At 48.0% G+C, this 25,688-nt stretch overlaps 1 protein-coding gene across 1 annotated transcript in view; it reads left to right on the top strand.

Annotated features, from left to right (window-relative positions):
- Positions 1-25,430, top strand: part of GLT1D1 (glycosyltransferase 1 domain containing 1) — an 89,345-nt gene extending 63,915 nt beyond the window's left edge. Inside the window, exons 10-12 of the mRNA XM_058531237.1 lie at positions 1,247-1,367; positions 8,232-8,330; positions 23,461-25,430. Coding sequence (XP_058387220.1) covers positions 1,247-1,367; positions 8,232-8,330; positions 23,461-23,622 — 382 coding nt within the window. The 3' untranslated portion in view covers positions 23,623-25,430. The remainder of the gene's footprint in view (positions 1-1,246; positions 1,368-8,231; positions 8,331-23,460) is intronic.
- The last annotated feature ends 258 nt before the right edge of the window (positions 25,431-25,688 follow it).

The raw sequence follows: 25,688 nt of genomic DNA, 5'->3' as shown, positions 1-25,688 counted from the left end.
GCAATTCCCTAGTGAGTGGCAGAGTGGACATAGTGGTGAAAAGACGTCCAGCTCACTAGTTCAGGGAAACGCCAATGAAAACCACCTCTAGATTATAATTTTCACTGATCACATTGGCAAAAACTGAAAAGACTTAAAAGATCAAGGGTTTGGAAGGATGGAGGGAACCCGCACCCCTCTCACATCTGCTGGTGAGGGTGGGAATTGCTGCCGCCTTTTGGAGAGCAGTTTGTCAGAGTATTTGTTATAGATTGTATTTGCCTGCCAGTAACAGAGACCCAGCAACACTGTCTTAAACACACCAGGGCTTAATTGTTCTCATAAACAAATCTGACGTTGTTGGTCCAGGACCAGGTAAGACTTCAGGGACTTGGGCTCCTGTCTCTCTGTCCTGCCATCCCTAACCTGTGGCTTCCATCCTTAAGGTGACAAGGTGGCTATAGAGCTCCATCCATCACATTCTGCGTTTTAAGTGGGGAGACAGGAAAGGGCGAGGATCAGAAGGATCATCTCCCATTTTGGTCAGCCCCCGTTTAGGTGATTTCCTCACGATCCCCAGGATTCCACCCACTGGGAGAGGGGACTGGGGGATACTGATTTTATCCCCTGATATAATCAGGTGTCTCTTTATCACTCATAGATGCAGAACGCACATAGGTAAAAGTATAACCAATTATGTGAAAGGATATGTATCAAAATCATGAGAGGGATGGGGAAAGGAAAAGAATATCAGTATTATTGCATGAAAAAAATAAAACAAGACAAAACGTATGTGATAAAATATTGTCAACTCTGGGTGTTGGGAACATGGGTATGGGTGCATTATTCTCTCTATTTTAGTATTTCAGTTTCTCTCTGTTTATTATATATCTATTGTCTCTGTTAGTATCTTTAAAAATCATTTGAAAAAAGGTTGAATTATTAGAAAAAGGTTGTTTTTTAAATCATACAGAGAAAATGGCAAAACCTTCTCTCTGATTTCTAACGTCTGAGACGCATGTTCTCCTTTGTCACATGTATTCAGAATAAAAGCAGAGATGTTAACAGGCTTCCTCCCTCCCTTGTCAGGGATGGGGATAGAATAGATTCTCACCCCAATATGGTGGTCTGTACTGAACCTTTTGTCAGTAACGCTACCTATTTGATCTAGGGTATTTCTCCAAAGTTGTCACCTCTCCGTCGCCCAGCCCCCTCCCTGTGCGGTTGCCAGCAGTGGAAACGCTCTCGCTGCTCCGTGTTGTTTCAGGATGGCTGGGGTGCGATTGATCAGGGAAATGCCTCAGGAGGATCTCCACGCGGTGGTGAAGAACTGCTTCGCGGTGGTGAACAGCTCCGTCTCGGAAGGCATGTCAGCTGCAATCCTGGAGGTAATTATCTAACGGGAGCCCTGAAAGTGGAGATAGGAAGCTGTCCATCGCTCCTTTTCTTGTTTATGGAGGTGGCATCTTTGTCAGTCAAGTTCTGCACTTCTCGACCCTGAAAGAGCAAAACAGCATTTCCTTGGGAATTCAAAAGTAGTTTTTAAGTTCTGTCTGGGACTTAAAAATATCATTTCGTTGTGCATTGCCATTTCTCCTCGCCAGCCACAAAATAAAATAAAACTAGGATAGTGTTGCTTCTTCGACCTGCTAAGTAGCTTCAGTGGGAAGGCAGTTGAGGTTCTGAAAGGTTGGGACGGGATCTGGATGACGGTGTGTTTTGCAAGAAACCTTTTTCTCGATCTCTTCCTCTTTTCAGTGTGTCTATAATCCCAGAATTTAAGAGAGATGAAAGAGCTGGGCATCTCCATGTGCAGGAGGTGTGGGGGGAATATTACAGATGCAGACGGGGTTGGGGATTTGGGGGTGGGGCTGAGGGTGGATCTGATCTCTTTATCTAGCGTTCAGCTCCATAAAATCACTTAATCTGCTTTGGCTAAATGTCCAGCACAACCCTGCGGTCCGGTGCCGAGTCATCTGTGTTTTATGGGGAGAGGCTGGAATAAGAAGCCTCTGCTCCTGAAATCGTGGCGGGCTCTGGCTTGACTGTTTCAGGTCTTCTGTAGAAGGATGTATTCCAACCTCGAAGCCCCTTTGCAATCTCTTCTCCTCACTCGAGCGTTTCACAGGATGGGTATTTTACCAGAATGTCTTAACTGCCTCGTGGTAGTTACTTGAGGTAGTCACCAACGAGAGTCTAACACAAAAGGATTTTCCTCTTGTTTGGTTGGTAACTCATGGCGTTCTCAATTCCTTTTGAAGAGTGGTCTTAGCAAAGGGTAGACTCTGTTTGCTCCTGTCATAACCAGCGAAGGGTATTGGATTTTCTTCATATTGTTAAATCGCAAGCTGTAGTGTGCATGGTATCTCTTATGGTTCTCATACACGTGTCACACGCAATAGACACGAATAAGTACTGATTGATGAGCACGAGATAAAACCCTCTGTAGAAAAGGAAACGCTTGGCCACTGGTCGTCCAGGGCTTTTTTTTTTTTTTCCCCCCAAAGCCCCAGTAGATAGTTGTATGTCATAGCTGCACATCCTTCTAGTTGCTGTATGTGGGATGTGGCCTCAGCGTGGCTGGAGAAGCAGCGCGTCGGTGCGCGCCCGGGATCCGAACCTGGGCTGCCAGCAGGGGAGCGCGTGCACTTAACCACTAAGCCACAGGGCCGGCCCTCATCCAGGGCTTTGAATCGGGTTTCACATTCTCTGTCTCTCTACATGGGTTTCTTATTTCAATGTCTATTTAGAGCAATGCTGTTATTTTACCATGAGTATTTGTAATATCCATTTATTCCTTTGGACACTAGTTGCATTTACTGGCAAAAGGTACAATTTGTAAGCCTTAGTGTTTCAGAGAACATGGTAAATAACTAAAGCAGGAAAAAAAATAATTCTCCCTCAAAAAAATGACTGATGTTGTATGCCTAATATTTTTTTAAATGTGGCATCCTTTAAAAAAGCAAAAAAACAGAAACAATATTGGGGTGGGAATAGAAGCTATACACCCACGCCTGTGACTTCAGGGTTTGGAAGCTTTCAGAGCACATCTCGTGGATTTGTAACATGTTCATCTTCAGCCGGATGTCAACACCTCAGTCTAAGTTTAATGATGAACATTAATCTCCATGGTGGTTTAAAATCAGTTTCCAACTACAATCATTGGAGCAATACATTTTACTCTTCACATTAGCTTAAAAAATATACGTCCTTACAGTAATGATCCTTGAGCTGATGCTGAATGGCTCCTTTGTATGTAAATATACATTTTTTCCCCCCCAACTTCTTAAGAAAAGGTAAAGTAGAATTCGGGAATAATTTTGTAAGTAGCACACACAGCATTTCATTGCCGATGATTGCTGTCAAATCTCATTTACTTCAAAGGAAAGGCAGCTGTTAGCAATCCTGACTGCCTTAAAATGTTGATGTTGTTTCCTTTTGAAAACTCCAAAATAACCTTTGGGCTGAGGATTTTGAATGAAACTGATTTTAGAGGAGTGGTGAGGGGGCATTTCATTAGAATCAATTCAAATCCCCAGAGTGGTTAATCAGAGAATGAGTGTGTATCACTTTCCAAGGAAGGGAGCTTTCGACCTTTCAGAATTAGCTTTATTTTCTCCTGGAAGCATGTACAAATCCCATTTGCTAAAACACATTTCTTACTGTTAAACTCCAAAAGTCAAACTTCAGCTGGATGTGTGGGCAGTAGGGCGAACATTCCTACACCGAATCCATTGTTTCAAGTTTGAGCTTATTATGGAGTTGAATTCTGCATAGAATGAAGTTAAAAGAATACAAGAAAAGTATTTTGTTATCTCCGTCTTTGTAATTAGGCTCTTCTTCCCTCCCCAGAACACACACACACACACACACACACACACACACACTCTCACTGCACCCCTTCAAGTCACAATTTTCACTGCCCAGGGGAAAGGAAGGCCATGTTCTAAAGCAAAGAGCAGTAAGAAGATAATTCTTGGGCTCTTAGTCTCCAGGCCCAGGCCTTAGAGATTGAAGATTCGTTTAAGAGCTTTTCAAACACAACTGTGACTATATGACATTTGAACTTGACTGGTTTCAAAGTGTGTTGGGGAGGTGTGCGTGGCAGTACTGGGCTCTTCCCCCTTTGAGAAGAGAAGGGCCTTTTGAGTTGTCACAGTTAGAAGGATGCTACCAGAATTTAGTTTGGGGGGGTGGGGACTGCAGGGAGGTGACGTATATTTCAAGATGCAGAACAGTCTTTTGCATCGAACAGTTGTACCCAGAATGCCATTGGCACCGCCACCGAGAAGCCCTCTAACCCCAGTGATGTAAGATCTGGGTGCACTGTGTGGATCTGTCAGTGGAACGCTCAGACCAACCACAGCCCCACTGACAAGCCGTGATCATCGTGCTGGACACATTCCTCGGTCAAGGCCCTTGAAACACAAGCAAACCTCTGTGCAGGCAATCTGGACATGAAGTTTTCAACCTAGAGTGTGCATCAGAATTCCTCTGAAGCTTAAAAACTGTGAATCCAGGTGACGATGCCCACGCTTCAGAGAATCCGCTTTACTTTTTTGGCTCCCAGCACTGGCAGCTGCGTTTCTCAAGGCTGCTCTGCAGGGTTGAGTGGAGGCAGTGTCCCGGGAAACTTCGTCACCTCTGCTGAAGATGGGGAACCAGCTACAGAGATTTTAAAAGGTCAAATATGAAGTTTCCATCCACCTGATAAAAGGCTGAAGAGCTCGTCGAGGGGAAAGAAATCAAGTGACTGTGAACCCAGCCGGGTGTTGGCCATCTCCTACTCTGGTATTTCACTCCTGGTCCCCAAGTGGAGCCCCCGGCACCAGGTCTGGACTGCTCTCTGCTCCAGGTTCCGCACCTCGCTCAGCTTTCGTTTCTCTCTGCTCACTAACAGAACGAGTGCAGAGGATTCACACACCATCGCTCAGCACCGTGCAGCACGAGACACTGCCAGGACCCACCTCACACCATCGTCCTGGCCTGGGACTTTGCCTTTCTTAAAGACATTGCTTGTTTTTAAAGAGGTGACTTCAGACTTGAGGAGGTAACTTCACACCTTAAGAAAGTGACTTAAGAATCAACCATCAGATTCCTTAATGCCATGTCTTGGCTGTATGGAAATAGCATTTTGATTTGCTTACTTATTCTTAAGACGGCTCCTTTCTTAAAGACAGTTTGTTTTTAAAGAGGGGACTTCACAATTAGCTTTTTGTGAATATACAGCCATCAGAGTACATTGCCGTATCTTCTCCCTGAAGTCACTTCACAACTTCTCGACCCAGATTCTATTTCATCTTTTCTACTGAACTGCAGTTTTCCTTGAAGGCAAGGAACGTGTCCTCTGCAACCTTCAATCCTCCTCCAAAGTCCAGCTTAGTGCCATCAATAATCAATAACGTTAGTTAGATTGAGCAAAGCTTGACTACTACCCAGTACCACCTCTCTAGCTCCCCTTTAACCACCTGGTCCCATCACCCAAACTCCTGTGTTATGCTGTCTGCAGGTAGATAATGTATATTTGTTGAACGAGTGGACAACTTTCGGACAAGTCTCAGTGGCGCGTGGCCTGACGTGTGTGATGGCTGGTTGGTGAGTGCTGGTTGAGTTGTGCACAAGTGAGTCTGCACAACAGGAGGGATGATAAGGCTTTTTATTCGGAGACAGATAAACTCGTTCTGGGCCAGTTCTGTGATTCTCTGGTCATCAGTTTTTTAGATCCGCATTTGTATCTTTATCTCCATCTCTACATCTATTTCTATAGACATCTCCTCTCAATCTATGTGTCTGCCACAGATACACTGGTGCCTAACCTACATCAGTGGGTAAATGTGCCATTTAAATTTGAAAGTGCTGCCGGGCCACCTGGAATAGAGGAGATGCAAACAGAGCTAGCCATGTGCCCTGATGTGTCGACAACCCCTGTCCGAGCGTCTACTCTCAGCTGAGACGGTGGATGAGATGAGATGATCTCAAATGTCTCTTCCCTGTGGAGGATTCTGCAGCCAATGACAAATGCCTGGAAATGAAATCCCGGTGTGTCGTGCTCATTTAACGAGCTGACGACCTGAACTGTGACAAGCAGAGAAAGAAGCTGCCAGATGGCATGAGCATGACTTACAGTATCACTCACCGTAATTATGTTATGACCTTATAACTCACGTAGTCAGTGTCCTCATCAGCTTAAGTCACAAACTACATCAGTGGTGTTTGTGCAAAATGGCTTCTGACTTTTCACATACTCTGGAGGGGAAAGTTTCGTTCCTCATTCCCAAAGGATAAATTGAGGCCCAAGAAGAGGTCCAGTATTGTGTGGCAGTACACTTGCTGGCCCAGTGGTTATTACTCCTGGCTGTACGCTAGAATCATCTGAGGGACTTTCACAGATGCCTAATCCCCCCGCCCCAGGCCAACTGCCTTGGAGTTGTGGGGTGAGGTGGGGTGGGGGAGTTGGGGCCCAGACATCGAAATCTTACTCCATCCCCCCAAGTGCCTGTGATCACAGTGAGGTTGAGGCCCGCTGTGTTAGCCTAGGGCAACGCCTCCCCAGTGCAAGATCAAGGCCTCTTGACTCCTGGCCCTGTGCTCTTTTCCAAAACACCAGATTGCGCCTGCAGTGGGTCAGACCCAAGTGGACCCACCAATGACTTCAATAAAGCACTTGTGACTCTATGTTGAGATTAGGTCATTGTGGGTTACTTTTTGCCTGTGCTGTTGAGTTACTTGTTCCTGAGTGTAATGACAATTGAAGATCCCAGTCTTCACTCTACACAATGAAAGTGGAAAATCACAACTTAGAGGCTTTCTATGATCATGAAACACCAACAAGAGAACCTGATAGGGAGACCCATCACTGTTTCGGGAAGGCAGCTGTGCAGGTGGGGATGAGCAGGAAGGGCGGGGGGCTCTGGTCTGGGAGTCAAGCCTGCTCTGCCACTCTCCCAGATGGTGGGAACAGAATAATCTCAGGGGAGCAGAGAGGAGGGTGTTCCCAACTCTCCTTTGTTATCTGGGGCCTGGATCTTAAAGTGAATTGGGAAGATAGAGGTGAGATAGACCCAGAAACCGGGTGAGCTGCTGAGACAGCCGCTAACAAGAAGACGACGCCACTGTGAACAGCCCTGACTTATAATTAATTTATGTACAGATGCTTCCAGGGCATTCGCTCCCCACATATTCATGGAGCACTTACTGTGTGTCACACCTGCTCTGGGCACTTGGGCGTTGGCGGCGTGCATGTCACATGAAGTCCTTGGTGTCACAGAACTTCCCTCTGCAGTGTACTGAGCCGCTGGGATTGGGTAACTTCACGTTTCTGAAAAACAAATGTCACCCCTTTGTGACCAAATTTTTCTTCCGTGAATTAGATACCGCAGGCAGAATCATAGTACCTAAGCCATGCTTGTGTATAGTAAAAGCCAGATTATCGGTTCACTGGTAATGGAAGCCAGTCCTGCCTCCCGACACCAAGTTGTGAAGGGGCATCCCTCTTACCTTCTGGAAAGCACCTGCCACATAAAAGCTGGGTTGGCCCGGGTTGCATAGATTTGATGTAGGAGTCTGACCTAGACCTCGGAAGAGCTGGCCTAATCCTATACCCTTCTAGGTGTGGCTCCCCCAGACTGTAGGAAGAGAGCCAGAAAAATGCTGCCTTATCCAGTTGAAGGGGCCAATGCTGCATGCTGTGCTTTTGGGCATCTTTTCAAGGTCTCGGTGCCGGGCTGTGCCGGGCTGCGGGGTGCCATGTGCTGGCTGACCCCAGACCTCTGGGAATGGAAAGCCAGCTTGGTGAATGATCAGCATGATGAATCACGTTCCTTCTTACTCTCGTCTGCACGCCAAAGAGACGTGTTTGGTCCTGTGGCTTTCATACCACTTGTGCTGGAACAAAATTACTCATTGGGGAAAGTAATGATGGTAATTAAAAATGTATACTCCAAGCTGTCACCGAAGAAGTGTCAAATGAACATTTGGAGAGAGAGGGTTTCTTTGTGACATGGCAGTAATTATGTCAGACAAATTCCTGCAGTGTATCGTTTTCCAGGACTTACAAATACAGTCAGTAATTAAAATTCATTATGTAGTTTGAAAACCTGGTGTTTAGATTGGGATATCATTTTGGCAAGCCGTATTTTTTGAGGTGCCAGAGGTCCAGTTAACATAAGAGCTATTCTCCTGCAAATTGGCTCATGTCGCCGGAGAAGCTCTTAAAATGATCGCCCACCTGTCTTTCCTCTTCCCTCCTTCAGGCCATGAATTTGGAGGTGCCCGTGTTGGCTAGGAACGTCCCTGGGAACGCCGCCGTGGTGAAGCATGAAGTCACGGGGTTGCTGTTTTCAGATCCTCAGGTAAGAAGGGTGGGTTCCCCATGTTCAGCTTGTCTGCAGAGTTTCCATCTGCCCTCCAGAGTCTGGTGTTGGTGTCTCTTCGTCAGCGCCCAGTCTTCTTCTTATAATTAGTAGAAGCCCAGTGTCTACTGGTATCACGTGGGCAGCCGCCCAGACATGTGACCAGAAGAAGCCTAGGAACTTTCAGGAAACAGAAGACCTGAGTTCTTGTTCTGATTCTGCCGCCGATGAGCATCGGGACCTTGAGCAAGTAACCTTACCCCTTTAGGTGCTCAGATTTCTGATTTCTAAAGCGGGTCCTCTTCCAATACAGTCTTATATTTCTAGAACATCTACTGGTGTTCAGAAGACTGCCATATATCTGGTCACTTGTAGTGCCTCAAAACAATGTACGGCATAGGCGTGGCACTTGTGTATATGCGTGTACATACACATGTACGTGAAAGTAAAAGAAAGGAGAGTGCAGCTGATAGTGGGCACAGCTGGTGTGCCCAGGGACATCTGGGGCACACGTGTGTGCCAGGGCCTCCCAGGACCTGTGTGAGGGGGTTTCCTTGTGTGCAAGGTGCCGAGGATCTGAGGATGCGCCCTTGCATGTCTGCCTGCATTTGAACCCCTGGGGACCGTGTGCAGGGCATGTGGCCTTGGCCGGGGTCTCCAAGCTCTATTTTCTCCTCTGGACAAGTGGGGCAGTTACAGCCATTGCCTCTTAGAGGAGTGACGTGGGCTGAATAAGTTGATATACAGGGCTGAGCGATCAGAGCTCTGGACACTCATTCTCACCAAAAGAAGAGGCGTCAATACTGCCCGTGCCGGGTAGGTAGCAAGTAAAAACCTTAGGCCCGATCTTTGTTGTCTGACTCTTTAGATTTTTTTCCAGTTTTGCTGAGAAATAATTGACATACATCTCTGTAAGTCATACAGCATAATGATTTGATTTACATAGGTTGTGAAATGATTACCACTTTAGGTTTAGCTAACATCCATCTTTTCACATAGATACAATAAGAAGAAAGGAGAGAAGAAAAGAAAAAAGGAAAAAGAATTTCTGCTTGTGATGTCTAAGCCTTTAGATTTAAAAATTAGGCTCTACTCACCATTGTCTTTATGAAAGCACATGTTATATTCAGAAATATCAGGATTTATACTTAAAAATTATAGTCAACTCAAGTATTTGAACATTCAGTTTTTCAAATTTCCTACAGCAGATATTTAATCCGAGATAGCTGTCCCTTTCCCTTATTACAATGATGGGTCACCTCTCTTCACTCTCTGCTCATCACGGAGTTGCACAAACAAGATGAAGTCAGCTTCAAGGGGTGGGGACCTTGTAAGGAGTCAGGCACCAGCCAGTACAGCCTGGATGCATTGGCTCGCCTGGAAGCAGACAGAAAGAGCAAAGGTCCAGATCATTGTCTAGCAAAAGGCGTACATAACCCTAATGCCTTTCCTTTTGATGGTAACATCTAGAAGCAGAAACAGTATCAGGATATGAAGAGTTTATAGTAATTGCTTGTTGATTCTCTACACAAAGGCTTATTGCTTTTTGCCACATTCCGGATGTCTCACAATCAACACTAGCCAAGCTTTAGGTCAGAGAATATTGTCTCCACCCTGGCAAAGTGGTTTTATTTTCATCTCACCAAATACAACGCCTATTTATTTTATAGCTTAATTTCAGAGCACTGTAACTTTATCAGCGAATGTCTGAAAAGCAATCACTTATAAACGGGGGTACAAATGAGGTTGAACACTAAAAGGAAGGCAGTTTGGCTCTCCTGATTTCATATAGCTTCTCATAAGACATTCCTTTTAATATTTTCAAATAACTCTAGTATCTCTGATATGTTCGAGTACTTCCGGCTAGTTCCTGTATTCCTGTAAGCTGCCAGACAATCCACAGCGCTCGCAAAGCTAAGTCGAGGACTTATTTTGATTCCAACACTTTGACGTTAGTTTTACAAAGGATGTCAAAAAAAAAAAAAGAACACTTTAGGTTTCGTATGGGGGGAGGCTGTGTTTTTTAACACCCTTTTTCAAAGGGTGTTAAACATGCGCTAGACAGGGACGTCGCACATGGCTTTGTTTTGTCTTCTTTACAGTCTCGATCAGACTCGACCTAGCACAGGGTGGGATCTTTTGCTTCAAAAACAAGGATGCGTTTAAAATAAGTCAGTGACTATGGTGATGTTCATCTCAACTGAGGCACTCAGGTGAAATTAACTACTGGTTGGTTAACTCAGATGGATTTAACTACTGGCCAGTGTTTGCAAGATTTATTTCAAATATGTATCAAAGATGTTTCAGAAGCAGCGTTTCACTTCTAAGAAGAGACTTCTATGCCAGAGTGCCAGCCTTGTGAAGTTAACATATATGTATGTTTGGGTTTTTTTCCACCATAAATGCCGTTCACGTCCTTGCTAAATCTGGAGTTAGTAGTTCTGCTTTAGCTTCTGTTCCCTAGTTGCGATGACAAAGAAACTGAAACAAAGAGATGAAGTCATCGGTGTGCCATCAACATGGTAGACCGCACATTTCACACCCCATGTATCTGCTTTTCAAAACGGAAAACGAATTTTACAAACATTTTGTCCAAAGGATATGGACGGTGGTTAAAGGGCATCCCTTATCCTTTTGTTTATTTTGTGAACTTATTTATAGAGCTAAACGAACAACAGGAACAGAAATGTGGCTTTTCCCCTGAAAGCGTAGCCCATTCTCTGTGGTTGTCCCTGTCGGACAGTGTTTTCTGATAACCAGGCCCTTGCTCCCTGTTTCACCTTGTTTTAGGTAGAGAGCACTGAAAAGATGCTTGGGAAAATGAGAAAACACTCTGAGTTGGGATTTGGGAGTCCTGATTTTGTTTCAGCAGTTTCACTATCTAGCTGTGTGACCTCAGACAAGTGGCTTAACATGTCTGGACCTCTGATCCTTCATATTTAAAATGAGGGTTTGGTTACTAAGTGATGGCCTAGGGAAGGGGCCACCTGGCAAGGAACTGTGGGCACCCTCTGGAGGCTGGTTTATAGTCAGAAAGAGAAATGTGGCCTTGGTCCTGCAACCACGTGAGCTTGAAAGAGGACCCCGGGCTCCAGACAGGAATTCATCTTGTGAGATGCTGGTCTGAGAAACCAGCTCAGCCGGGCCTGGAATTGGGACCTACAGGAAACCTGAGGTAATAAACGGGTACAGTTTAGGCTAAGTGTGTGGCAGTTTGTCACACAGTAATAGGAAACTAGTACCAGGAGGAAGACGAGGCGGGCGTTAAGTGGTGCCAGTGTCGCTGGAGGGGGGAAGACGCAGTTCTGCTGATGCAGATGGGGTCTCTAGGAAGAGAACTGTTTTAGGTAACTGGTGCCTTACACCTGAGATGACGGAAGACCATTCAAAGGGATGTCATAGGGTCTTGTTGGAGAAAACTTTATGTGTCTCTTTCCCCTGAAGTCCCTGCTGGAATCTTGCACTGTTCCATGAGCAGCTGTAAGATGAGTCCATGGTGCAAATAAGAAGGGGGAGCCTAAAGCTGAGAAGGAGTGTGGACCAGATGGTATCTCTGTCTGCAGTGCTCCGGTGGCATCCTGCTGCGCTTGGAATCAAGCCCAGACTTCTCATAATGGTCCCCAAGTTGGGCCAACCTCTCCCTGCCTCCCGCCTTCCCCTCCCTGCTTCGCACCACACCCACCATCTCTGCTGCTGCCTCTGGAATGTTCTCCCCATGATCTTCCTCTGGCCGGGCCCTTCTCCTCGTGTGGGTCTTAGGTCGGTGGGTCCCCATGTGGGTCTTAGTCCAGGCTCGTGCCCCTGGTCCCTGTTTGCCACATTTCCCCATTTTACTCCTTTCATGGCACTCCTCGCTGGGCCACATCGGCGTGCTCAGCTGGTTTTCCCTCCGTGGTTCCCTTTCTTCCTCAGCCCCGTCGCTAGCCCTGAGAGCATTCAGTCCACAAGAGTGATTTCTTCAGCTGTAACATGGAGACAGGAGCCTTGCTTTTTGGATTCTGTGGTCCGCCTCCTGCAGTCCTGGCACCTAGGATGGTGCCTGGTATGAAGTATTTGTCGACAGATGGAGGGACCCAGCGTGACAGCTATTTGGGTAAAGATAATGGGGAATCTGAAAGGAGAGAAAGTTCGCTTTGGGGAGCTTATCAGAAAAGCCTACTGAATGGAATGCAAGAAACATATTCTGCAATTTTTTTTTTCTTTTGGTGAAGAAGACTGGCCCTGAGCTAACATCTATTCCAATCCTCCTCTATTTTGTATGGGGAACGCCGCCACAGCATGGCTTAACGAACGATGTGTAGGTCCATGCCCGGAATCCGAACCCTCGAACCCCAGGGCCCCTGAAGCAGAGCGTGCAAATTTGCCACTATGCCGCCGGGCCAGCCCCATATTTTGGATTTTTAACAAAATGATGATTAAAATATTCAGCTGTGGGCCGGCCCCGTGGCTTAGCAGTTGAGTGCGCGCGCTCCGCTGCTGACGGCCCGGGTTCGGATCCCGGGCGCGCACCAACGCACTGCTTCTCCGGCCATGCTGAGGGCGCGTCCCACATACAGCAACTAGAAGGATGTGCAGCTATGACATACAACTATCTACTGGGGCTTTGGGGGAAAAATAAATAAATAAAATTATAGAAAAAATAAAAAAAATATTCAGTTGTGGTGGGAGCAAAGTAACCTCTATTTTATACACCTCACCCCTGGAAAACTGTAAGTGAAGCTCTCTAGACCTACTAAATATTGATTTTCCATTATCACAGCAATCCCGTTTTTCTTGTTTTTAAGAAGAAAAGAGCTGAGCTATTTGATAACTTAAAATGAAAATCCGTTTGACATTTAATAGAAACTGAATTCATACTCTCTCTCAGGGTCAGACTTTTAAAGTGTAGCCCAGGCTCATTTTGCTGGGAGGTTCTGTTTATTTTTTAGACAACTACAGACAAAATAAGTATCAGGATAATGACGATGATGATGATGGTAAGTACCATCATTTGGCTGCGTGCTGTGTTCCAGCCCCTGTTCTTAGCGTTCTGCATGGATTTACACTTTCGTTATAGATGGTTTCTTTTTCTTTAAGTGGTAATGACTTTGATAGTCAATCAACAGTGTAATGTTTGGAAAAAGTGAGGCATGTTGGAGAAATAGCCTCCAAACCTTTGGTCAGGCGGAGCTGTGCTTGGATCTGGAGCGTTCCACTTGAAATCTGAGTGATCCTGGACACGTTCCTTATTCCTGTGCGTGTTCCTTCCTCTGTAAGATGCAGATGATGATGCCCCTCTTTGGGGAATAACTGAGAGGAAGCACGTGTGGTGGCGTCTCGTCCTTCGCCTCAGATGCGAGCTGCATGTACTCGGAGTCAGTCGTATCCGCAGCTCCTCCTGCTGAGCGCTGAGCGCTGGGTGAGGCCTTGGCTGCTCCTCAGGAGCCGTATAGTGTGCAAAGCTCTGAAATCATGCTCAGAACAGCGGGACGTTCTCCTTATGGAATTTGGTGAGGCGGTTGGCCAATGTATGCAAAATATTGTTTCTTATTTCTATTTTATTATTTTTAAAATTTTTGACTTTTTAACCAAACTTATAATTTTGGGATGTTAAATGCACTCATGATGGTAAGCACCCAACCATGCCTCCTAAAGATAAGAGCACAGATGCAGGGCGCTCCCAGTATTGACTGGACTTCGTGTAAGCCCAAAGGAGACCCTGGACAAACTGCGTGTGAACTGAATTGGAAGTCAACCCAACATTTATATGCATGGATTTGTAACTAGGGGGACCATATTGTTTATTGTGCAAAACCCAGGTACCCTTGAGGATGAGGGGGTGTCACTGGTGACTATGCCAGGATAGCAGCCGTAGACCTGCCCCGCGTGACATCAGTAAGGAGAGTCCACTGAGGAGTTGTGGGCAGTGTGGCCGGCGTGTTAGGGCACACGGGTGAGTCCAGCCACAGGTGGAGATTACAGCTTTCTAAGAGCCTCATTAAGAAAAAATGAAAAGGAACAGATGAAATTCGTATTAATAATATATTTTCTTTAGCTCAGTCTATCCAAACTTGTACCATCTCAACACATAATCAATATACACACTTATTAATGAGATCCTTACATTCCTTTTTTTTTCATACGAAGCCTCTGAATCCCGTGGGTATCTCAGCCCTGAGATTAAATTTGTATCGAAATACCTGATTTGCATGTGAGCTCCGTAACATTTACAGCTGAAAAAGCAGATCCACATATTCAGGTTGTTCCAAACAGACTTAAAAGTTTTGCAATGCGTGAACCAAGCACCAGTTTTAAAATTTAAATTTAAATCAATTAAAATTAATAATTGAAAATGCAGTTCCTCAGGCGCACCGGCCACATTTCCAGAGCTCAGAGTGGCGGATGGTCCGGTCTGGGCACTGTGGATCTACAGCGAGGAGGGGGTGGTGGGGCAGAGCCTCACTGACCACCCCAGGGCAGGGTTCCAGCTATCCCTCTCTGGGCACCAGGCACTGTGGGGGCCCCTCGCCACTTGCCTTATCTGTTCCCATGAGAACCACGTGTGGGTGTTGCTGTAATGATGCCAGAGAGGCTGAGGCCTTCGCCTTAGGTGACTGGGGGGAGGTGGCAGGGCTGGGACTTGGACCCAGCAGTCTGATTCCAGAGCCCCACCCAGCCAAATCTGAGGACGTTTACAAATGAGTCCTCGTCCCCCGCCCCCCGAGGCTGCCTCTCCCTCTGTCTCTGTTTTCCTTCTGTCTCTCTATCTCTCCCTCTGTCTCTCCTCCTCTCTCTGTCTCTGTCTCTCCTCTCTTTGTCTCTCTTTCTCCATCTATCTCTGTATATCTCTGTCTCTCCCTCTGTGTCTCTCTCTGTCTCTCCTTTTCTCTCTGTCTCTGCTCCTTTCTCTGTGTCTGTCTCTCCCTCCATCTCTGTATATCTCTGTCTCTACCTCTGTCTCTGTCTCTTCCTCTCCCTCTGTCTCTCTGTGTCTGTCTATGTCTCTCCTTTCTCTATCTCTGCCTGTCTCTCCCTCCCTGTCCCCTCTGTCTCTCTCTGGGTCTCTCCGTCTCTCTATCTCTATCTCTGTCTCTCTCCCCCCCTCCCTCCCCTCCTCTCTTGTTTGGGGAGAGGACACTTTTCCATGGGACAGTCCTCTAAAAGGACTGCTCACCACTCTTTTGTCCAAGTTCTTGGGGTGATTGGACCTCTTCCTTAAGCCGGGTCCCGCTTTGCTTTTCCTGCTGTGGCCCCATCGCTGGGGTCAGGATGACCCAGATGGCAGAAAGGGGAACCTTGGTGGGCCACAGCGCCAGTGCTGCTCGGAGGTGGGCTGGGCTAGGCCAGGAGGATGAGGGTGGAGCCCCCAGGTGGGGCTCACTGCTTAGAAAAGGCGGGAGGTCTGCCTCGCTGAGATGGTCTCCTGACTCAGCTTCTGGGGCCTGCAGGACCACCGCCCTCCCCTCCACTCCTGCCCCCCAAATTCCCCAACACAGGAGCCCCCTCACCTCTGGCCAGTCCCCCCAGAAGCGCCCTCCCTGCCCTCCCTGCTGGCTCCTTGGCAGCCATTTCTTGGCTTCAGTGTCACTTTCTGGGAGAGGATCTGGGGGCTGCCCAATCTGAATGGGGTCCCCACCCCAATATTCTCTGTCACCACGTCCTACCACTCTGCACGATTCACAAATGTGCACTTGCTTTTTGTCAGCTGCCTCCTCCATCAGACTGGAGGGTCCCTGAGGGCGGCGGCCACCTTCTTATTCCCCAGTGGCCCCTCGTGGGGATCCGCACACAGTGGCTGCTCAGTAAGGACTGGGAGAGAGGATTACACCCGAGCGTTAAAGGGTAACCTTCCTAGGGAGAGCTTTTTGTTTAGTTTGAGACGAAGCTGCACAGCATCCACCCAGGTGTAGGTCAACTGCTGCTTTTCCCATGTTCTTTCCACGGTAGCCGATGACAGTCATTCTGCCCAGGCAGCACACGGCAGGCGTTGTGTCTGTGCCCGAGGGTGCTCCTGGAAGGCTCCGTTCTAATCACAGCTTCCCCTGCCGGACGCCCCGCAGAGAGCGCGAAGGGGCATCTGCCTCCTTCTTGGGCCCTTAGACTCTGAGCACAAATGCCTTTGGCTCGGAAATTCTCTCTCCTTCTCTCCCTCCCTCCCTTCCTTCTCCCCCTCCCTCCCTTTCTTCTCCTTCCTTCCTTCCTCTTAATTAATGCCCTGCTGTCCTCTGGGAGCTCAGCCTCTCTTTTGAGTTGTGCTGGGAGGAGCCATCATTTTTAACCGTAGACAAGGACACAGTCTGTATAATTTTCCCCAGATCTCAGCAGCACCTGAAGGCTCTTGCTGAGGGCGTTCCTGCTCTGTGCCTAAAGGAGCAAGGCCTCTGTTGGGGTCCGTGGACTGAAGGAGTGGCTTGGCACTCATGGAATAAAATGTTAGGATGACCAGGATGCGCAGAGGACATACCCGTTAGTGGTGATGGCTGCTGTAACAGATAAACCCCATGATCTAGGGCTCTGCCTCAGAAGACCTTGCTTCTTGCCCTCCTGGAGGCCAGAACTGCTGCTCCTGGTCTGTGAAGCACCTTCCCCGTGGTCACTCAGAGGCCCAGGCTCCTTCCATGGTGTGGCTCCACCTCCACTCTGGCCCCACATCTGGGTGGCAGCTGCGGAAAGAGAAGACGAGGTTGGGGTAGGAGGTGTTGATGGGCCAGAGCGGGAGGGGAGACTTTCTTTTGTCACAGGCCATTGGCTGGAGCTCGTCACATGAGCACCCCCCTGCACCCTGGGGACTGCTGTTCCTTCTTTCTGCCAAAAGGTTTCCGATAACCTGTCCCAGGAAAAGACACGATAAGGAGGATGCTAACATGTACGGAGTGCTTGCTCCACAGACACTGTGTGCTTTACATGGACTGTCTTCTTTAATCTGCACAATGAAGAATGTGCTGTAATTAGCCCCACGTATGGATGTGCAAACGGAGGCACAGAACGGCTAACTTCCTCAAGACCTCACAAGGAATAAAAGGTGGGGCTGAGATTCATACTGTTCTTAGCTGTCATCCTCTCTCTAAATCAGGATGAATCGTTTCTCATCTTTTTTGTCAAAAATAATTTTTTATGTGACACAAAAATTTTTTGTAGAAAAATCGAAAACAAAAATTAAATTTAAAAATATCCATAATTTACAATTTGGAGACAACCTCATATTTTTCCAGAACTTTCTTTTCAGGACACAGACACACATGACATACCCCTTTTGGAGAAGACCCGTTTGTACGGGAATTCTGTAGTCTCTTGGTTCCATAAGGCATGTCATAGCTATTCTGTGTCAGCTGTCACTGCTGTCGGCCAAAACCGCGTGTGGGAAACCCATCCTCGCTCCTGCTCTTACAGACGTGTAGACAGTAAGCTTTTCTCTCCCTGTGCATTTGTGCGCCGCGGGGAGAAGGAGTGTCAGAGCCGAGCTGTTGTTCCAGGAGGGACACAGCGCTGGGGTCTTGGCGGCTGAGTTGTTTACCGTGTAAGAACTCGTGTTTTATCCCGGATCTTGCTGCTTCAGGGAACGCCTGGCATTGAGTTGATGCAGCCCGAGGACATAGCTGCTGGATAAGACCTGAGGGAGGAAGAGGCCTGTCCCCGCAAACTGGGCGGGCGTGTGGAGATTCGTGTGGGCAAGGACGGCGGCCACGAGCCAAGGCGCCGGCTCGTAAAGACGCCGGGGGGTGGCGTCCGTGGGCTTGTGGGCTGTGACAGCCGCATCGGGCTCAGCAGCTGATCAGGAGCCTGTGCAAGGGCTGGAGGTGGCCTGCGCCCCGAGCTCTGCCTGGAGCTCTGACGTGCCCCTGTCTAGAGTGTTCTTCCCCTGCCTCTCCCAAGTCCTCTTTCTTCGGGTGAGTCTGCCGGCTAGCCTCACGTTCCTCTCGTCTCCCCGGAGCGTGAGCACAGTGACTTCACTGTGATTCACTTCCTCGTTCCGTGGGCTTTGCTCTTTCTCCTGACTCTCTGCTGGGGTGGGGCCTGTGTCCTGGCCCACCTCTTCTCCCAGAGTTTCTCTCCCTTCCTTCTCTTCTCTCCCAACGCCCTCCCCTGCCCTGCCTCCGAAGCCCGCCCGAGGAGCAGAGCAATTCTCCGTGGACTCGCGCATTTGAGGTGGCGCTATGTTAGGAGGCGGAAGCAAGGGAGGGAGAAACAGAAACTATTCACTCTCCTTGCTTTCAGCTTCGCCACTAGTTCCCAGATTTCGTTGCTCCGTGCGGTAGCTCTGTGGGTTTGGCCCCATCCACCCTCAAAGCAGCCGAGCCCCGGCAAGGACATCGGCTCTGGGCTGGACTTAATTCCCGTTTCCGCCACTGGCTGCTGTGTTACCTTGGGCAGCTTCCTGGGCCTCTCTGTGCTCCCATTTCTCTCTCTGTGAAAGGAGTCATCGTAATAGCACAGAGGCCCAGTCCCTTTCCTGCAATTCCAAAAGCCAAAAAGCACTTGAAAAACAATTTTATTTTAGTGAGTTTCGTGCCAAAACTCACTTGACAGCCAACTTGTGTCTGAGCTGACGTGAAGTTATTTGTGGCTTGTGTATCCTGCTCTCTGTGACTGTTCATACGTGTTGATCCGGGATTTCTGGTGGGTTGTCTTGGGGCACTGCTCAGACCCGCTAGAGAGGGTATGTTAGTAGAGGATACACCACGTTAATAACCCCAAATCCTGGGCTCTGAAACCTGGTCTGTTACCTGGTCGTAAGCGCTTAATACGTACTGGCTGTTGTTATTCTTGAATTCTGGCCGGATTCTGGCCAGAGACCAGCTGTCTTCCTTAGAGCAGCTTTAAGGAACACATTTGTACCTCACTCAGGGTTTCTCCCCAACTTGGTCAGGAGCAAGAGAGGATTAAAAGGGGGCTAACTTTCTCACCAAGTGGTTCCTGGTCATTTAGTGCCCCTTCCCCACCGCCTCTCACATGGCACCCGAGAATGGTGCTCTAGACGACCCGCCCAGGACTCCTGTCTTCTGCCCATCACTCCCTGGGATCACTGGGTTCAGGGCCCTGGTTTGTGGGTGATCTGTTAGACACAAGCTCAGGTGTCGTCCCAGGAAGGAGCCTGAGCACAGACCGTCCCTGTGCGGCATGAGCGGACAGGCCTTCACAGGAGTAATCAAGTTGAAGAGAGGTCGTTAGGGTGGGCCCCAATCCAATGTGACGCTGTCCTTATGAGAAGAGGGAATTTGGGCAGACAGACACGCATCGACACAGGGAGGAGACGGCCGTCTACAAGCCGAGGAGAGAGGATGGAACAGATTCTCCCCTCCAGCCATCAGGAGAAACCAACTCTACCGACACCTTGATCTTGGGCTTCCAGCTTCCAGAGCTGAGAGAAGCAAGTCTGTTGTTTATAAGCCACTCAGTCTATGGATTTTGTTATAGCAGCCTGAACAGACTAAGACAGCATTCCTGGGCCCTACCCCCAACCTACCCAACCAGAGTCTTGGAGACGGGGGTTTAGAAGTATATCTATATGAGCATATATATATAAATGTATATATATATACACACACACATAGCACACATGCATATACACATACACGTATATATTTATAAGCTCTGTAAGAGATTCTTACAGCAAAATTTGAGGACCAGAGCCATAGACTGAGCCTTAATTAACTCCGCAGTTCCAAGCAGAAAAGCCCAAGGAAAGCCAGAGAGGTTAACGACAGTCTTCAGACACCTCCTGTCAGCATCTCCCGTCGTAAGTTGTCGTAGCTGAAGCATCTGGAGAAGAAGCTTCAGAGTTGTTTCATTTACCATACCAAGCCTGAAACTCCGAGTTTTATATGATTGACTTCAGCTTCTCTTGGAAGAATGAGTCCGTATCGCCCACAGAAGGCTGTCAGAATGTGATGCTCTTTAAAACCACCCCCGTTCCGTCTCCCAGCTCCTGCACGGATTCTCTCTGATGAGGCGTTTGCTTCTCATTGAGGAGATTCCTCCTGCCCTGTGGCTTTCAGGTGACATCGTTGTGAGAAGGACCCCAACAGGGGTTTACACATCCATTCTGTAAAGCTGACACTGCCCCCCAGCCCTGGATGTTGGTGGTGCCCCCAGTTGTCAAAGGATTCAGTGAGAAATGTTTTCCCCAGCAGATACAGATGACTCAGAAAGGAAGAAAGCTCTGACAACAGACAACTACTAGTCTAACTATGAAGGCAAAACCATGCTCTTCTTCGTGATTTTTTTTTTAAAGTTTGGAAATCTACAACCTAAGCCAGGCCTTGCACACCTGTGGCCCTGGGATAGATCTGGTTCCCGCATGTGTTTAGTTTGCTGTGTACTTAAAATTGTGAATTACTTGTTGGTATTTAACATGGAGTGCTTTCACATAAATATCCAGAATTCAGACTTCTCTCGAATAACCTAGGAAATGCAGCCGCCGGTGCGGGCCCATGCTAGGTGGCCTTGGGGTCTGGCACCGCCCGCTTCCCCGCCTGGCCCTGGTGGCACTTGAGTTTCTAATACTGATGTAGGACGGTGTCTGGATCCGTTTTGAACTCTCTTATGGATGGAATTCCTGTACTGGGTTTCTGTTTTCTTTTAATTGTTTTAGTTCATGTACCCATCCATGCCTTATAAGTTATTTTCATAAATAATTTTCAAGAGTAGATCATTACATTGCATAAGGCCCTTGATGAACACACTCCTCCCCCAATAAGTATTTGGCAATCGGCTGATCAGTTTTCTGGTGAGTTCTGCAGCTGACAGTTACACAAAATCTACTGAGCGTTGGTTGGAATGACGGTGGTTTGACATTTGTGCTTGTCTCACAGGAGTCTTGCGGCCACTCTCGCTGCATGGTTCTTTGGTCCAGGTGCTGAGGCGTCCTCACGTATCTGGTCGCTGGTGCGGGGGTTGCTGGGCATCGCTGTCCACGTGGCCTCTCATCCTCCGGGAGGCAGCTCAGGCCTCTCCATGTGGCGAGAGTGGGCGCTGTAGGAGGTTTTGAAGCATTGCTTGGAAGTCAAACTGCATCCCTTCTGACGTAACCTGTTGGTCAAGCAAGTTACAGGAGCAGCTCAGATTCAAGAGTTGAGGAAATAGACCCCCGCCTCAGTGGGAGGCGTGGGGGAGTCATACCGCAACGAGACGCGCACACAGGGGTGGAGCGACAGCTGCCGCCATCTCTGCACACAGTCTACACTGGCAGGCAAGCGACAGGTGCTGTGCCAACAAGCGTTTCTCGTTGTCCACAGGCGTGTGTTCAGCGTGTTGACTTAGTTGTGATGGAGCAGCAGTTTAGGCCAGAGGAAAATAATCCCGGAGCCTCAGGGAGGGACTCTTACCATTCAAGAATGAGGCCTATGGTTTCCTTTCTTGATGCTTCTTCTTTTCTTTCCCTTCTCTTTCAGCCACTCCTCCAGGGTTTTATTATGCCGACTGCCAAGACGAGCCTTACTCCTCACCCAAATCCCTCCTGCTTTACTTAAATCTGCTTTTGTTCAGTCTTTAATGCAGAGAGAAAAAAGTGAATTTTATCACATCCTATTCCTAGAAACTCTATCATTCAGGATTTTGTTGTAAAATGGTCGACATTCTGTAGAAATCACAACCGGGTGGTAGGGGGGGAGTTCAGGCAAAGTCTCTACATCAGATAAATCAAAGATATGACCAACATCCTAAATAATCTACCAAAACTAAAGCCTCTCGGATAATTTTAATAAAAATGTTGTTCTACTATGACATGGGAATAAATATGTTATATTTTTATTATAGAAAGAACACCAGTTTCCTATAAAGTATATACATAATACTTAAAAATATAATTCCACTCTATCATAAATATTGCTATTTATATTGCTAGCTATAAAAGGCATTCAATGTTTAATTAACAATAATTTTGAGAATATGTGGATGTTCCTTTTAAACAGCAAAGCCTTGTATATTAATCTGAGGCATTGTTGCCTTATTGGAATTTACATGGGGAATCATGATAATGATGGTGAAGTCTGTGCTAGGCTCTGCCCCGATGCTTCGTTGTATTAACTCGCTTAACCCTCTCGATGCTCTACCAAGCCAGTGCTGTTATCATCCCTACTTTAAAGATGAGGAAACTGAGGCACGGAGAGGTTAAGGAGTGTACCCAATGTCACTCACAAGAAGGGTGGGGTGTGAATTTAAACCCAGGTCTCCTGGCTCCTGAACTCCGCTCTTGACTTCCTTGCAAGCATAATGCATAATGAGCGCACCCCTCCTCTCTCTGAATACTCTTTAACGATCGAAATAATTCTGATTCTTTCTAATTATGAAGGGCTTTGACATTAAAAATCGGTCAGCAGGACCACCCTTTCGTTACTGAACTGTGTCTGTGAGCATCAGTAAATCATGAGCAAATGCAGAAATACTGTCTGAGCTAAGCATCAGAAGAAAAGGTGAGAAAGTCGAGGACAATCAAGTTCCCTCTCCCTCCCTTCTCTCGTGGAGTCTGGGGCCAGGCTGGGCTTACCACTCAAGTGCCCATTGACCCGTAGGGATGATAAGTGTGGGGGTCAGAGAGGTTGAATAGCTCACCCAAAGCCACACAGCTAAGTTGTGTCTTGTAGAAGGATTTGAACCCAGATCTCACTCTGAAGCCTGGTGCTCTCTGTCACGCCAGAGGACGCCCATAATTTGAAGGCACACTCTGTGCTCAGGAAAGATGGTGGAACCAAGACAATGAGAAACAAATGGGGCAGGAGTGGTATTGTATAGTGTATAGGGGCTCAGATTATGGAGTAAGACTCAAGTTTATATCTCAGCTGATACTCCTAAGTGAGGGAAGAAATTGTGAATCTAAGGGTCACTGTAAGGAAAAGAAATAGCAAGTTTGGGCAATTTAGGGAAGAAAGATGAAGGAAGCGTAATTCGATGACGCCGATATTTTTCCACGGATGTGCATCCTAGCACATGTGTGTGTATGTATGCACACATGTATGTGTAAGTATATAATTTCTTACTCAATCCCAATGTTTGCATTCACTCTCCTCCCCCATGAAGGTCACTTTCTCCGGAGTAAGGCGGGTGAACAGAGGAGAGACCGGGAGCTAATGCAGACACAGGCCTCTGGCTGCCTTTGCAAACCCCCCTCCGCCAATTATTTACGTCTCTTTCTCTTCTGCCTCCTTCCCTGCAGGAATTTGTTCAGCTGGCAAAGAGACTGGTGAGCGATCCTGCGTTGGAGAAGGAAATTGTGGCCAACGGAAGAGAGTACGTGAGGACGTGTCACTCGTGGCAGGCGGAAAGAGACACATATCAACACCTCGTCGGGACCCTCTCGGGAAGCGGCGGGCGCTAAGGGCGCGTGCCGGGTGCCCGTCCTGGGCCCGTCTGCGTCCGCCATCAGATGCATGGCCCTGGGCGAGTACCCAAGACACAGTTCTGGGCCGGCAGGTCTAGTCCACTACAAATCAAGCCAGTTTCCTCGGACTCGTAGATCCGTTAGTTGTAAGGCAGAACCTCATCTAAAACCTCTGTGTGCTTCCAGACAACACCCCTGGTATGTTTGCAGATCAGTCCTGATGGAGACGCAGAAGCTCGTCGGCTCATTGGGGTGGAGGTGGGGTCACTGGTTTTAAGGAGAATTAGGGACAGCATGGGACTCGCTGTTTTAGGACTTTCTGTAGACAATAGGGGCCTATCTGTAAGCCATCATGGCGTGGGCACCTCTCACCTGTCTTCTGAGTGACCTGTAACCCATCATTGTCTGTTCAAAAAGCAAAAACAACAAAACCCGGCAACTAAAAGGAGCCCTGGCAGCATTTAACATGGTGCAGACTCAACAGCAAATCTGAGGCCCTGACAGGTGTGTGGGGGGGCCTGCAGATCTCACAAGTGTGCTGTTCTAAACACTAGACACAGTGCTGCGCATGAGGCCGCATGTGCACACCTTACTCTTCAGTTAGGTATCTGAAAGACAGTGGGAGCCCTCTAGGAAAGCAGGAGGGCCCCCTGCAGGCTCCTCCTGGTCAGATTGGAGTTGAAAACCAGGTTGGAACAAGGGTCACGTCACCCGCAGCCTGGAAAATACTCAGTGACCCCGAGGTGGAGCCTGGATCTTTGGGTTCAGTGTAGGTCTTCCTTCCCCTCCCAGTATCAGGGAGCCAGGATGAGTGACCAACGGGTCCCAAGCTTCCAGCCTGTCGCAGGACTGGCACCCTGGGGTCTGGGGTCTGGGGTCTGTGCGACCTTATCTAACACACGGTGAGTCCAGCCAAGTGCAGCCATCTCTGTAAGGATGTCCTGGTCCCCGAGCTTAGTGCTTTTCCTCTGGTGGCTGCACTGGCCTGTGTCGGGTCCTGCACTCATTGTGTCCCAGTGGACCTTCCCAGACAATGAATGGGAGTGAGCTGTTCCATGGCATCCTGTGAGGTGGGAAGCAGTGGGCTTGGGGGGCAAGAGAATGAAAAGCCTCAGAGCCCATGGCGGGAAGTGCTTTGATCGTTCGTTTAGAAGCCGGTGACTCTGGAGGAAGGGGTCAGGAGGAGCCTCAGGTTCCAGGACCCCTTGGGCTCTTTGCTTTCCAACCATCATATTCTTAAAAACGGCCAAACCTATATCCTGTTTTTAAAAGAATGAGCCTCAAATTAAACTTCTTAAACTCTGATGAGTTCGGGATGAGAACAGCACGTTTAGATTCTGTGTCATGTGATCTGACGTGTCCCTCTGCCACCTCGACCTCAGAACAGAGTCCCTTTCCCGAAAGGCAGGTAACTGGGAACAGCAGACGCTCCTCACTCCCAGGATGCGCAGTTCTGTGAACAGTGTCCCCTCTTGTGTGTGTCTCGGGGGCGCCGCCCTCTGGGAGCGAGGAGAGGGAGGGAGAAACAGCCCCCGCCCCCGGAGGACGGCTCCATCAGAATCTGGAATTAGCAATGCCGCCCAGAGGAGAGGTCCAGGATCATCCCAGGTACGTCCAGTGACACTGCTACTTGTAAAATGCTGGTTGTCTGGAAGCCCGTCTCTTCCTTGTCGGATGATGCTGTAGATGTTTGCCTCCACCATACCTCAACGTCATTAATTTATGTCTTGATAGAAACACGCACACACACCTAACACACTTGGGGGAAGGGCGTGTTTTCAAATGAATAAACTGTGTTACCATCAGCTCTGTTGGTTCCTTTCGTGAGCAGTGTTCTGAAAGAAACAGACCCCGCGCCACCCTCCCATCCCTGCACTCTAAAAGGAGACACCGACACGTGAGCATCTGATCAAGAAGGGTTTAAAACGCAATTGCTATTTTGATACCAAAGTAGAGATGTAAAAGAATACTTTTCTGTAAACGTTCTAGACGCTTTCAGCTTCATACTCGGTTAACTTTATGTTTAAACGTTTTGTGGGTAGTTTTCAATTTGCCGATGTACC

This window comes from Diceros bicornis, chromosome 35, assembly GCF_020826845.1.
Source record: "Diceros bicornis minor isolate mBicDic1 chromosome 35, mDicBic1.mat.cur, whole genome shotgun sequence".
Classification (NCBI taxonomy): Eukaryota; Metazoa; Chordata; class Mammalia; order Perissodactyla; family Rhinocerotidae; genus Diceros; species Diceros bicornis.
The sequence above is the reverse complement of the archived record's forward strand: the minus strand, read 5'-3'. Positions and strand labels throughout refer to the sequence as shown.